Here is a 12,820-nt window from a genome sequence, read left to right as displayed (position 1 = left end):
TTGTATTGGTAGTATCTTTTAGTACTCAGAATAACCCAGTAGAGGAGATTGGGTTAGTACCTATATTTCACAGGTGAGATGAGAGGTCTGAGTTTTAGAATTACTAAGCAGCTTGCCCAAGGTCACCTTGCTGGTAAGTTCTGGAGTCTACTTTAGAACTCGGGTTTCTTGACTCCAGAGCCCCAGTTTATAAAAATTACCATTATATTCTATTGCCTTGTAGATCAAGTCAGGAGTTCAGACTCTCTGGACACAGCCTGACCTTCTGTGCCTGTTTTCTCCTCCATAAAATGGGGATAATGGAAACCCACCTCACAAGATAGTGGAGGATTAACTTAAAATATGTAAAATGGGTAGAAGAGTGCTTGGCACACAGTAAATAAAACGTGTTTGCTACCATTCCGTTCTCTTTCAGTTCTTCCAACCTGCCTCCTCTTAGCCGCTTCTCCTTCACCTACTCAGTGACTGGGTTCAAACTTCACCTGCTCAGGGGAGACATCCCGACTTCCTAGGGCCGCACTTTGATAGGGCAGCATCTTCAGTGCCCACTGCACGCAAATCCCAGCCGCCTAGCGCGCATCCCTACAGTTCCAACTTCTGCCCCAGCACGCCCTTGCCAAAGAACCTCCCTCCAGCAGTTGTAAGGGCTCTCAGGTGGCACACCCTCGCGGGCTCCCCGGCGTTTCACCGCAGCTGTGATGCATGACGCCACGTGAAGCCATAAAGGCCCCCGGAAGCGAGCAGGTCCGGGGGACGTTCCCTCACCACCTGCGTTTCAGCCTCTTAGGCCAGAAAGGAGGTGGAACTCGGTGATTCGGCTTGCGGTTTCCCGGCCGGACCGAAAAGAGGAGCGCACCGAGCGTCGCGGGAGCAGCTCTTTGGTCCTCTGCTCTCGCGACATGGCCTTCAATTTTGGGGCTCCCTCGGGCACCTCGGGCACCGCTGCAGCCACCGCGGCTCCCGCGGGTGAGTGATCCCCCTCGCCCCCCCGGCTCTTCTCCGGGGAAAATGGGGAAGTGTCTGGTTCGCCCCCCTCGGTCCGAGAATTTCCGGCTTGGGATCCTAGGGTCTCCCGCCCGCGCGGCGACTTCAGAGGCATCGGAACAGGGCGGGCGGCGGCAGGACGGGCCGAGGCGGCTCCCGGGGAGGCCGCGGGGGTATTCGGGGTCCAGCCTGGAGCTCTCTCACAGCGCGTGGGTCCCCGCAGGGCCCCGTCCCGCCGCCGGGGAGTTCGACTCGGAGAGATTGGCGGCTGCTCCCCTCTCCCCTTTCTCGAGACCCTTTCTACCCTCTCCGCCGCGGCCGGACTGGCGGAAACGCTCGGTGGCTCCCGCTGCCGGATTCGGCGAGACAGGGCTGGGGATCCCGGGGCACTGCCCTGCGGCTCCCTCGGTTCCACCCCAGCGGGGCGGGAGCCCTTGCCCCAGCCCCTGGTGGTCCCAGATGTGAGATCTCACGCTCCTGCTCCTTGTGTCTGTCTGTCCCCACCTCCTCTGCCTTCTTAACCTGTTTGGAGCGAAGTCAGGTTTGTTCACTTCTGCGAAACCTTCTGCTGATTCTTCTAATCCTTATCTTGCTTTCTTTTCTTTTTCTTCTTCTTCCCTTTCTCCCTTTTTAAAATTTTGTTTGTTTCTTTGCCTACACGCCTATCAGGATTTGGTGGGCTTGAGACTGCCAACTCCACCGCCAGTGGGTTTAATTTTGGGGGTTTCGGATTAACTGCTAATCCTGCAGTGAACTTTAATATTGGGAATTTCGGTGTTTCTACTACCTCGGCGACTCCGTTCAATTTTGGTAACAGTCTGGCAAGTGCAGGTAGATACTGCGGGTCGTATGTGTAACGAGTGTTGGGAGCTGGAGTCCAAGAATATTTCGTGATTCCTGGAGTTTGGGAAAGAACAGTGACTTCTCTAATAAGGAAAGAAAATTCATTTCCTTATATCGAATCAAAAACATTTGTATCAAGTTCTGACTGTCTTAAAAGGTGGTTTTGAAAAGCCTTGCAAGTTATAATGTTCCCCTGTTAAATTTGCACTTAACTGAAAAGAATGTATCTTCCAAATGATAAGAACTTGGATTATAATTTTGGATAGAATATATCTTTTAAGTTATTAGGTATATCTTCCAAAATATAAGCTCACCAGTCAGGCCTGTTTTCCTGGATTCTTGGACTCCTGCAGTCATTTGTCATTTTTCTGCATCTTTCATTGGGATTTCATGTTATTGTCCTTGTGTTTCCAAAGAGAAACAAGTCTTATACGAACAGCAGTAATCTCTCTTGTTTTTTAACGTGTATAATAATGATGATAATGTATTTCTTTGGTCAACTCAGCAGATTAGGGTACATTTCTATAAGGTATGTAATTATAGAAAGAATCCCCAATTCTTTACTGGATTTTTGGGAAGTGCTCAGAGAGAGCAGCTTTATTTATTGTCAGATAGCATTGAGTTCTAAAAGGCAGGCTTGATATCATTACATTCAAAAAGATAATTATGAAGATTTTCATATCTATATGGATTGTTTGAAACTCACTAAAAATTTTGCAAAACACAAACTACAATGGAGATATACATATATAAATTTAAAATAGGTTTTTATGCACTTTACATTCAATGATCCTATAGAAAAATCTTGTTCTTCAGCTGCTCGTATATGAATTTATCGTCCATATTCTCTTACATTATGCCTCTTATGCCCATGCCAATTATATGCATTTGGTAAACATCATTTATTTCCTAAAACTTATTTGAAAAGTCTGGTATTTTGTTCATTCACTTGTTACAGCAATGTATCACCCTAACATCTGAGTTGAAAACAGTTTGAAGAATATTTGAAAATGCCAAAGGTAAAATAATCTATTATCATTTAAGATATATTTGAAGGGATCATGTATCATTATCCTTTGGTATGTTTACTTTTTCCTGTTTGCTTAAAATTGGCACTGGGTAAAACACAAACCTTATTTTGAAATGTGTGTTTCTGAATAAAGCCACTCAGCTCATAATTCAACAGCAATAAATCTGTTGGTATTTGCTTGATTTCATGTTCATTTGGAGTTATCACTGTTAAGTTTGAGTTATGATACTATAACTGTTTTAACTATTACATGTGTTAATTAACTTAGCTTGCAGCAAAGGGCTGATAGAAATTCTGGTTTGTATTTTATTTTGTATCCTATTATTAGTAATAAAACATTTTTGGTGTTGTGGAGCATGATGAGATACAAACTAATATTTTTATTGAGTAGCCAATTCAGATTATATCATAGTTACTCTGGAAGTGAAGAGTAATGAAAAGAGATTAAGAACAATGCTTAATACTTCAGGTGATTTTTATCAAAATCTTTACAGTTGGCAGTACTGCAATAGAACCTACAAGTAAATAGAGTGGTTGTGGCTGCATGCAACAAGCAGTCTATTCTTGAGTAGTTTTCCAAAAATTATGTGATTAATATCAAATGGTTGTATTTTTTATCTTTTATGTTAAAATATTGATGAATCTGTCTTGTATTCTAGAAATATATGAGATCAAAGGTAGAATCCCAGAAAACCTTGTGGCATAACTCGGCACTAATGGATCAAACATTTGTCTTGAAAGGCTTTTTGACAGCCCATTGCTAATTAGCTAAAGACTGAAAATGAGTTAAAAATAATAAAACAGTTTTGGATTGGCTAGCAGTCCATTTCTCTGTCAAGTTAAATATAGCTAAGATTAATTTCATCTCTAGACTTATCTAAAAATTTGTCTGAGTTGCCAAACTATGGTGCAGAGGCATGTGGGAACCCTGCTCACCTTCCCTGCCACTGCCTCCACTTGTGTTTTTCCCTTTATCTCTTCCTTCAAGAAACACATTCTTGTTGCATAGAGGTAAGTATATTGATATGTTTCCTTTGAAAAGTTACTTAGTCTTGACACCGACTAAGTAGAATTATAAGCTAATGTAGATATAAATTAATTTGCCAAAACCAAGGTTGCAAACTGGAACAAGTCTGCCCACGTGATATGTTTGGAATACTAGTTTTAAACCATTTGAATTAGTTGCAAAAAAAAAAAATAGTTGAATTAGGGTTTAAAAACCAATGAATTTTACATGGAAAATCCAGTTTTTCTATTTTTCTTGGGGAAAAATGGAAATACATGACACCACTAAAGTACCATTCTTCTGTAATAGTAATCTGCTGGAAATTAGGAATTGCAGCTGTTTTTTTAAACAAACTATTCACTTTAAACAGTTCCACCTGCCAGTAAACACATGGTCTGCTCATTAATCTTATCAATCTAAATCTTGTAGGCATTTGAACTTGCAACCCCTACTCTAAAAGTACATACATAGTCATTTTTGAGTTATGGCAATAGGCGTAACATGTTTTCTTGGGTATTACTATTAATCTCCCCTTCAGTTGAAGAGTATATATAGCATTTTGATTTTTCTGTCTTTCTTAGTCACTTATTTCTTGCAACATATTGACTTCTTGATTAGTAGTACAGTTTTTTTAAAATTGATGTTGAAAGTAGAGAAAGGAAAAACTAGATAGATATATTTTGATTTAATATGTAGCATTTACTTATACTTTGAAAAAGAAATTGCCTTTATGTATACAAAAGATTTTTCCTTTCTGTTTTCATCCTTTTTTAATTAGGTGGGTTTGGAGGATTTGGAACAACATCTACAACTGCAGGTTCAGCATTTAGCTTTTCTGCCCCAGCTAACACAGGCACTACTGGTAAGAAGCCGTCTTAAGTCATTGGTAGAAGTAAATGAGGTAGAAATTAGGGGTTTTTTGTTTTTGTTTTTAACTTATGCAATTCCAATTTTTCATTCAAAGGACTCTTCGGCGGTACTCAGAACAAAGGTTTTGGATTTGGTACTGGGTTTGGCACAACAACAGGAACTAGTACTGGTTTAGGTACTGGTTTGGGGACTGGACTGGGATTTGGAGGATTTAATACACAGCAACAGCAGCAAACTAGTAAGTATGATGTTTTTATCTTCAAATATAAAACTGTAACAATAATAGCTAACACAGTGGAGTGCATTGTTTGAAATACTTTAGTGGATTATCTTTTTTTTTTTTAAGAATTGTTAATATTATATTCTAAAGGACTCCATAAGCTACTTTTCATGTTTATATATGATAGCAGCTGGGGAGAAGACTGATTGGCATGATTAGGATCCTTTGTTTAGGATCAGTCCACTTAAATTTTTGTTGTTAAAAATAACACACATAGAGAAAACTGCACAAAAGTACAGCTTAATGGAGTATATATAAGTTTAACACCCTTGTAACCATTGCCTGTGTCAGGAGATGGACCCTGGCTGGCCACTTCAGAAGTCCACCACCATTCGCTCCCCAAACACTTCCCCATCAGAGAAACCACAGTGCTGTGTTTTATGGTGATCATTTCCTTAACTTTTCTTTATAGTTTTGTCACTCAAGTATGTAAACAGTATTGTTTAGTTTTGCCTGTCTTACATCTCTATGGGTTCCCTTTTTATCTCTCTTTTATATTTTTTAATTTTTTGGAGAAATCAGATCATTTGTCCTTTAGAGCTGCGGTCCCCAACCTTTTTGGCACCAGGGACCAGCTTCGTGGAAGACAGTTTTTCCATGGACTGGGGATGGGGTGGGGGTAGAGCTCAGAGGTCAGGCGGTGATAAGCGGCCAGTTTCCTAACGGGCCCAACAGAACTCTTTCTGAGAGAAATGGATAGATTACAGGTGGGCTAGAATAGAGGCAGGGATACTAGTTCTGACGCTGTTGCCAAAATCTAATCAAGAAATAGCGAAGACCTGAATTAAATTAAGCCAGTGGCAGTCAGTAGTGGAGAGAAAAAAAAAAAAGAGATGGAGTTGAGAGAGATTTAAATTGTAGAATCAGTAAAACTTAATGACTGGATAAAAGTATCTTGGGCTCATGGATGGCATGACTGAATGAGCTCCTACTCTTCACTAAGACACAGAATACCAAAGTAAAAGCAGGTGTTTGTAGGTTGTTTGAGTTGCCCCCTCTGGAGTCGTATATGTGGCTGTGAACTCAGCAGAAACGTAAGAAAACCATCAGAGCATATTTAAAGCAGTTGATATGAATGATGCCATTTAGGAAACTTGATTCCAGAGTAATATTGAGTAGGCAGAGGAAGGGAGCCCATCTCTTGCTACCAAGCCAAGTAGGATGTTCCCCCCAAATGTTGAGCAGCATGCTTGGGACCACTGCCTGCCCTCAACACACATGCCCATCACATGCACCTCACACTCATTAGCTCCCTTTTACCAGTCATAGTTATTGCCTGTCTCAGTTGGCAATACCTGTGAATGAAGAGGAAAAGACATTCAGCTTTCCCTACAACCACCAGAGCTCTTTTCCAGGCTAAAGCACTGATTTTCCAGAATACTCCAAAAGACTACTGGGTCTTTAGACAACTGATACTTGCTGCTCTTTCCATCAGCTCTTTCTGTCTTTACTACTCTCTCCAACTGGCTTAAATCTGTGGCTTCCATTTCAGTGACTCTTGCCAGTATGCTAAACTTACTGTTTTTGGATCACATTTGCCTGAAAACCCCCCAAGTCTTTGTAAGCCCAACTGTGTATTCAGATACTGCTTGAGAAAAGTCACATGTTATGGAAGATTGAATAGTACCTCTGTAAATTCTTGATTACCAACCTCAGGCCTCAACATTGCCTGGTAATCCTGTGACGTTTCTATTTTCAACTTACTCTCCCGCTTTCTATGACAGTTACTTTTAAACCTTTAGTCTCTTCAAATCTCAAATTTCTCTGTTCTCACTTTTAGCAGATAGCCTTGACCCCCTGCTTCACAGAGAAAATAGAATCTCTCATTGCAATTCCTTCAAATTCCCACCGTGAAATCTTTCTCTTCCTCCCTCTACCCATCCTTTCCTCTTTTCACCTGTGCTGAGGAACTCATAACCTCCCACCTTCTTTAGGCCCTTGTGCTGTTGATTATTCTAGCTGTCTTCAGTTTTTCTCCTCAGTGATCCTTCTCATCCACATTTATAGCACACTGCCACACTAGGAAAAAAATTTTTTTCCTCGGAGCCTCGGTGTTTTATTATGAAAATAGAATAAAAACTTCGAAAACAAAATGATCCTTTCTAATTTAATGAAAAATGAAATTTTTTATTGACTTCTATTCATTTAATCCATGTTTTTAGAATTAATTTGTCAATATTAATTGTAACAATAAGAACATGAACAGATTTTCATGAACCAGCTGCAGGGGTTTGCCCAGGTTTTGCTTTACGAGGCCCTAGGCGCTTAAACTAGCCTGAGTTAAGTACAACTCACATGGCAGTCAATGTGTTAAAAACCTGAAGTTTCTTTTTTCTTAAATTGGCAATACCAACCAGAAAAAAGGACTTTAATCTCACATTTCACTTCGGCTTCCACTCTTTTCCCCTTTACAAACTACTTGAAATAGTTGTTAGAGAAGAGCAGGATCCCCTACTTCTGTCCCCTGTTCCCTCTTAGCCCATGCGAATCTTGTTTCTATTTTCTTTACCAAATAGTTAAGGTCATTAATCATGTCAGTAAATCCAATGAACACTTACTGTTCATTGTGAAAAATTCCAACAACAAAGAATAGTGAGGTGAACCCCTGTATGTCCGCCAGCTAGTCATCAAAAGTCAGAATTTGCCACATTTGTTACTATCTATTTCCTTTTTCACTTTTTTTCTTGATCACTGAAGTACTTTAAAGCAAATCCCAAGCATGTCATGTCTTTTCACCCTTACTTTATTATGTGTCTTTCTCTAAAAACATGTATATCATTTGAACCCACAATAATTATTCCTTGGTATTATCTAATACTCAGTCTATAATCAGATTTCTTCTTATGTCTCAAAATGTTTTCTGCATTTGTTTTGAATCATGAGCCAAACAAGGTCCACACATTTTCTTGTTATGTCTCTTAAGTTCATTTAGTATAGAAAATTCCCTACTCCATGTCCTGTGAAATGTCCCCCATTTTGGATTTTTCTGTTTGCTTCCTTGTAGTAGTATTTAACTTTCTCCCTCATAATTCTGGTAAATGAGGTTACCTTTAGGGACTTGATTAGATTTAGGTTTGACCTTTTTGGCAAGAATACTTTGCAGGTGGTGCTGTGTGCTTTGTATCACATCACATTAAAAGGCTGTCTCACTTTCAGTGATGTTAAGATTGATCAGTGGGTTCAGATGGTGACAGCAGATCTCTATTAAGTTCCTCATCAACCTTTACCTTAATGGTTTCATTCCTTGATGATCATTGCCTCAACCAAGTTATCTTATCAGGAGTTGCAAAATGGTGATTTTCTAATTTCCTCCCTTCCACACTGAAATTCTTCTGTAAAAGGAACTTTTTGTTTATCCCCCAAGACCAACTTGGTCACCCTGATACATAGTTTATATAGGAGAGGCAGGAAAAATTCTTTCTTTTTAATCAACAATTTTTGTAAGAGAGTTGGTGGCCTCTTTGCCAATGGTGTCCGAGGAGTTAAGATTTTTAAAAATTTTGATCTTTACTTTTTTTTTTTCTTCCCTTGAAACAGACTCTCACTCTGTCACCCTGGCTAGAGTTGTAGGGGCACAATCAGCTCACTGTAACCTTGAACTCTTGGGCTCAAGCAGTCTTCTTGCCTCAACCTCCAAAGTAGCTAAGGCTACAGGTGTGTGACACCACGCTGGGCTAATTTTTTATTTTAATTTTTTTGTAGAGATGAGGCCTTGTTATGTTGCCCTGGCTGGTCTCACACTCCTCACCTTAAGTGATCCTCCTGCCTTGGCCTCCCAAAGTGCTGGGATTACAGGCTGAGCCACTGCACCAGACCTGATTTTTACTTTTTAAAATTACCATTTTGAATGCATGGGCTTTAATAAATTCATTCATTATTCCTTTTGGTGCTTCCCTGTCACATTTTTGGCCAATAGGAGACCTTGACTGCTGTGACACCCCAGTCTATTTGTTTCCTGCCTCAGTGTTTAGTGTGCCGTATTGCTTCTGCCAGCCCGTCTTCCCCTCCTCTTCTAAACAGAGATTTTGTACACGCTGTTCGTCTTTACCCCTACCCCATGGCCAGGCTGACTACTTCCTTTAGGCCTTAACTGAAGTTCTAATGGGACAGCCTTCTCTTGACCCCTCTCTCAGGCTTAATCTGCTCCCTTAGTACTCTCATAGTCTCTGTGCTTTTCTGAGGAACTTATCACAATTGTTAATATTTGTTTCATGTGATTAAGTTTGTTTAGTGAACCTTGTCTCGTATACCACTGTATCCTTAGTATTTAGCTCTATGCCTGACACTTAGTGTGTACTCAGTAAATATTTATTGCATGAATGAAGGTGAATGAATGAATGAATATGTTTTTATATACATAAATAAAACCAAGAGAGACTATATTGTCAGGAAATCTAAGGGAGAAGGGATTTTCAAGAAGGATGTATGTTCAATAGAAGTTGAAGATTTTCTTTGGGGGCTGAAGGAACAGTCAGCAGCATAAGGACCCTAAAAGGTAGGAAGGTACAAGGAGTCTAATATACTAAGGCTTGAAAAGAGTCTATATTGGATTTTGTAATTTGAGTTCATCAATGACTTCCAGCCACTGAACTTTCAGTGGATTAGTATGGTTGTAATTCAATGTGGAATTAAGTGGAAAAAGGGAGACTGAATGTAAATCAGCATAGATCATAATTAATTCATCTCATGTAAAAGTTGAGGAAGATAAAGCCCAGGAATTTCTTGCTCAAGGCTACACAGTGAGCTTATAATAAACCAGGATTCAGGTATACTGACTTCTGGTCCAGTTCTTTCCAATTTTCATATGTGCCCATTTGGGAATTAGTCATATTGTTCTGAAGAATAAAAGAGCCTCCTAGCCCTGGAGAAACTCCATGGACCTTGTGGTACTTTCAGTCTTCAGAGCTGAAAGGGAACTTAAATATCTAATACAGTGTTCTAAAACTCAGGTCATTTTGGTACTATCTTCATGGTTTTCTCTTTATGTACATACCATTTGTATTGGTTTTCTTTACATCAGTTTACTTTTAAACATAGAGTTATTTTAAAAGAAAAATTTATATTGCTGTTAAAAATGGAAAACCAGTATTATTTGCTGTAAAGATAATTGAAATTAAGTACAAAGAAAATATAATGTTAATAAATTCTAGACAGATACTTTTGCCTTAAGCTCTGAGCCTTAGACTTGTTCCTCTTGTTAAAAAATGAGATGCAGGTATCATGAGTTGTTAAAGGCATACTAGCACCAAACAGATTTTTTTCTTTCTATAATCAGGTCATCAAAAGAGAATTTTTTGTTATATAAATTGGTTAGTGATTCAGCTGTTGCTTGACAGCTATAATTTCACATACTGGGGTACTTACTTATCTCACACTTTGGGAAATATTTAGCTGCCCTAGAAACTTTGCCCTCCTTTGCATTGGAGAAGTTTGTAACCCAGGGAGGTTAAGTGGCTTGCCCAGAGTTATACAGCCGTCTAAAGCTTTAGCCAAGAATACTGTTGGTCAGTCCATTTGTTCTTTCATTATGTATATTTTTTATAATAAAAGAAGGAAAAGTGTAAGCTGATTTTGATATAATAATTTTTTAGCTTATTTTATATCTCCCAATTTATATTTATTGTACACATATAACAGCAATAAATGTTGTTTAAAAAAGAAAAAATCCGAGTCATTTCTGGAAAGCTATGGGGAAAACAAGGCAAAAATAAAAGGGCTGTTTCCCATAAAAAAAAAAAAAGAAAGAAAAAAATCTTACAACTTCACGGACTTTTCTGTGTCCATATGCATTCCTCTTTCTTTTCTTTTTGTTTTTCTTTTTTTGGCGTGGGTACAATATTGGGGATCTGATTTGTTTTCTGGTAATGGAATTAATTGTATTAAGATAGCATCATTCATAAAGCAAGTTTAACATTAGGGACATAGGGTTTGTCTAGTGTATCAGTTTGACTAGGACATAAGGTTTGTCCTAGTGTATTAGTTTCCTATTGCTGCCATAACAAATTACCACAAATTTAGTGGCTTAAAACAATAGAAATTTATTGTTTCATGGTTTCTGGAGATCAGAGGTCCAGAACTGGGTTTCATGGGGCTAAAATGAAGGTGTTGGCAGTACTGTGTTACTTCTGGGGGCTCTAGGGCAGAACCCATTCTCTTGCTTTTTCCGGCTTCTGGAGTCTCCCTGCATTTCTTGTCTTGTGGCCCCTTCATCTTCAAAGCCAGCAGTATAACATCTTCAAATCTCATTTTGACTCTGAGCTCATTCTTCCACTTTTAATGACCTTATGATTACATTGACCTCACCCTGATAATCTGGGATAATCTCTCCATCTTAACATGCTTTATCACATCTTCCAAGGCCCTTCTGCTATGTAAGATAGCATATTTACAGGTTTTGTGGATTAGGATATGGATATTTGGGGTGCCATTATTCTGCCTACCTTGCCTATGATCTGAATTAAATTTTGGGTTTTTTTAAAATACTAATTTGGCTGTATTTTTAGCATTAGGTGGTCTCTTCAGTCAGCCTACACAAGCTCCTACTCAGTCCAACCAATTGATAAATACTGCAAGTGCTCTTTCTGCTCCAACGCTATTGGGAGATGAGAGAGATGCTATTTTGGCAAAATGGAATCAACTGCAGGCCTTTTGGGGAACAGGCAAAGGATATTTCAACAATAACATTCCACCAGTGGAATTCACACAAGAAAATCCCTTTTGCCGATTTAAGGTATTGATACTGTTTTTGACCTTCAATTTTAAAGTGTGTGTATAAGAGAGAATATGATATTTAGATTAAAATAATATCAAGAAAACAATTGCTTAGGTCTTTAGTACTCATTGAACATAGTATGATTATACTTTTATTTTTAAAATATAGAAATTATAAAAGCAAAGTGATTTTTTACATGTATGTGGTTGAAGAATATGACTGAAGGAAGGTGTGACAAGAATATGATTTATAATTGAAGAAAAAGGGGAATGGTCTGCTTGGCTCTAATAAAGGCAAGACCCAAATCTGGAATATAGTGGTATTCATTTAACATTGGCCAGGAAAGTGTACCCTAACCAGTAGACAAGAATTCTCCTTGGCATATATAATTTTATTGCCACTATTATAGCTGGATGCTAAAGTCATTAAAACAGTATAGCCCATTTTCTTTGTTCAGATTCTTTGCCTACCAAATAACCTTCTCATTTGAATTTGATGCTTCAGGGAATCTGTTCATCAGCTAGTGAGAATATTTAGGTTCATTATGTGGTGCATTTTTCCATAACAAATGTATTGCAATCTAGTTTATACTTCAGCCTTTTGTGAGTTATGTCAGTCTCTTAAACCTAATCATTGTGTGCCTAAACCTGTGTTTAGAGCTGCAGGGCTGAGTATTAGACCCTTGAACATGGCTAAACAACAAAAAGTGATTACCTTGTTTTGTTAAAAGAACATCTCTTTGTCTCATCACTCTATCAAAAAGTGTCTCTTTTGAGTGCATATAGTTGAAATTTTAATAATTTTGTTTAGTGACTGTAAGGTGTAAAATAGTAGGCATAAGTTGAATATGATAAAATTTTTTTTATCGTGTACGACATACATATGGTAAAATGCATAATGTACACTTGAGTAAATCTGAATTCCTTTTTAAATGTTGCATATAAGTGGTGACAAGGGATAAAGGGATTCTATATAGAAGAGCAATTCTTTAGAAAGGTATGGTTGGACATAATATTACACAAGAAACCTGTTTCATAAAGTTTTATATTACATGAACCCATAAAATGATACAGACTTTTATTATAGTATTGGTAA

The 12,820-nt window shown here is 38.6% G+C and overlaps 1 protein-coding gene across 1 annotated transcript in view; it reads left to right on the top strand.

The window, feature by feature from the left end:
* Window positions 1-776: 776 nt before the first annotated feature.
* The window catches only part of NUP54 (nucleoporin 54), a 31,729-nt gene continuing 19,685 nt past the window's right edge, over window positions 777-12,820 (top strand). The window contains exons 1-4 of the mRNA XM_045532845.1: window positions 777-966; window positions 4,642-4,725; window positions 4,828-4,971; window positions 11,517-11,743. Of these exons, the coding sequence (XP_045388801.1) occupies window positions 900-966; window positions 4,642-4,725; window positions 4,828-4,971; window positions 11,517-11,743 (522 nt within the window). The 5' untranslated portion in view covers window positions 777-899. The remainder of the gene's footprint in view (window positions 967-4,641; window positions 4,726-4,827; window positions 4,972-11,516; window positions 11,744-12,820) is intronic.

Source organism: Lemur catta, chromosome 19, assembly GCF_020740605.2.
Source record: "Lemur catta isolate mLemCat1 chromosome 19, mLemCat1.pri, whole genome shotgun sequence".
In the NCBI taxonomy this organism is placed as follows: Eukaryota; Metazoa; Chordata; class Mammalia; order Primates; family Lemuridae; genus Lemur; species Lemur catta.
This window is presented reverse-complemented; position numbering and strand designations above follow the sequence as displayed.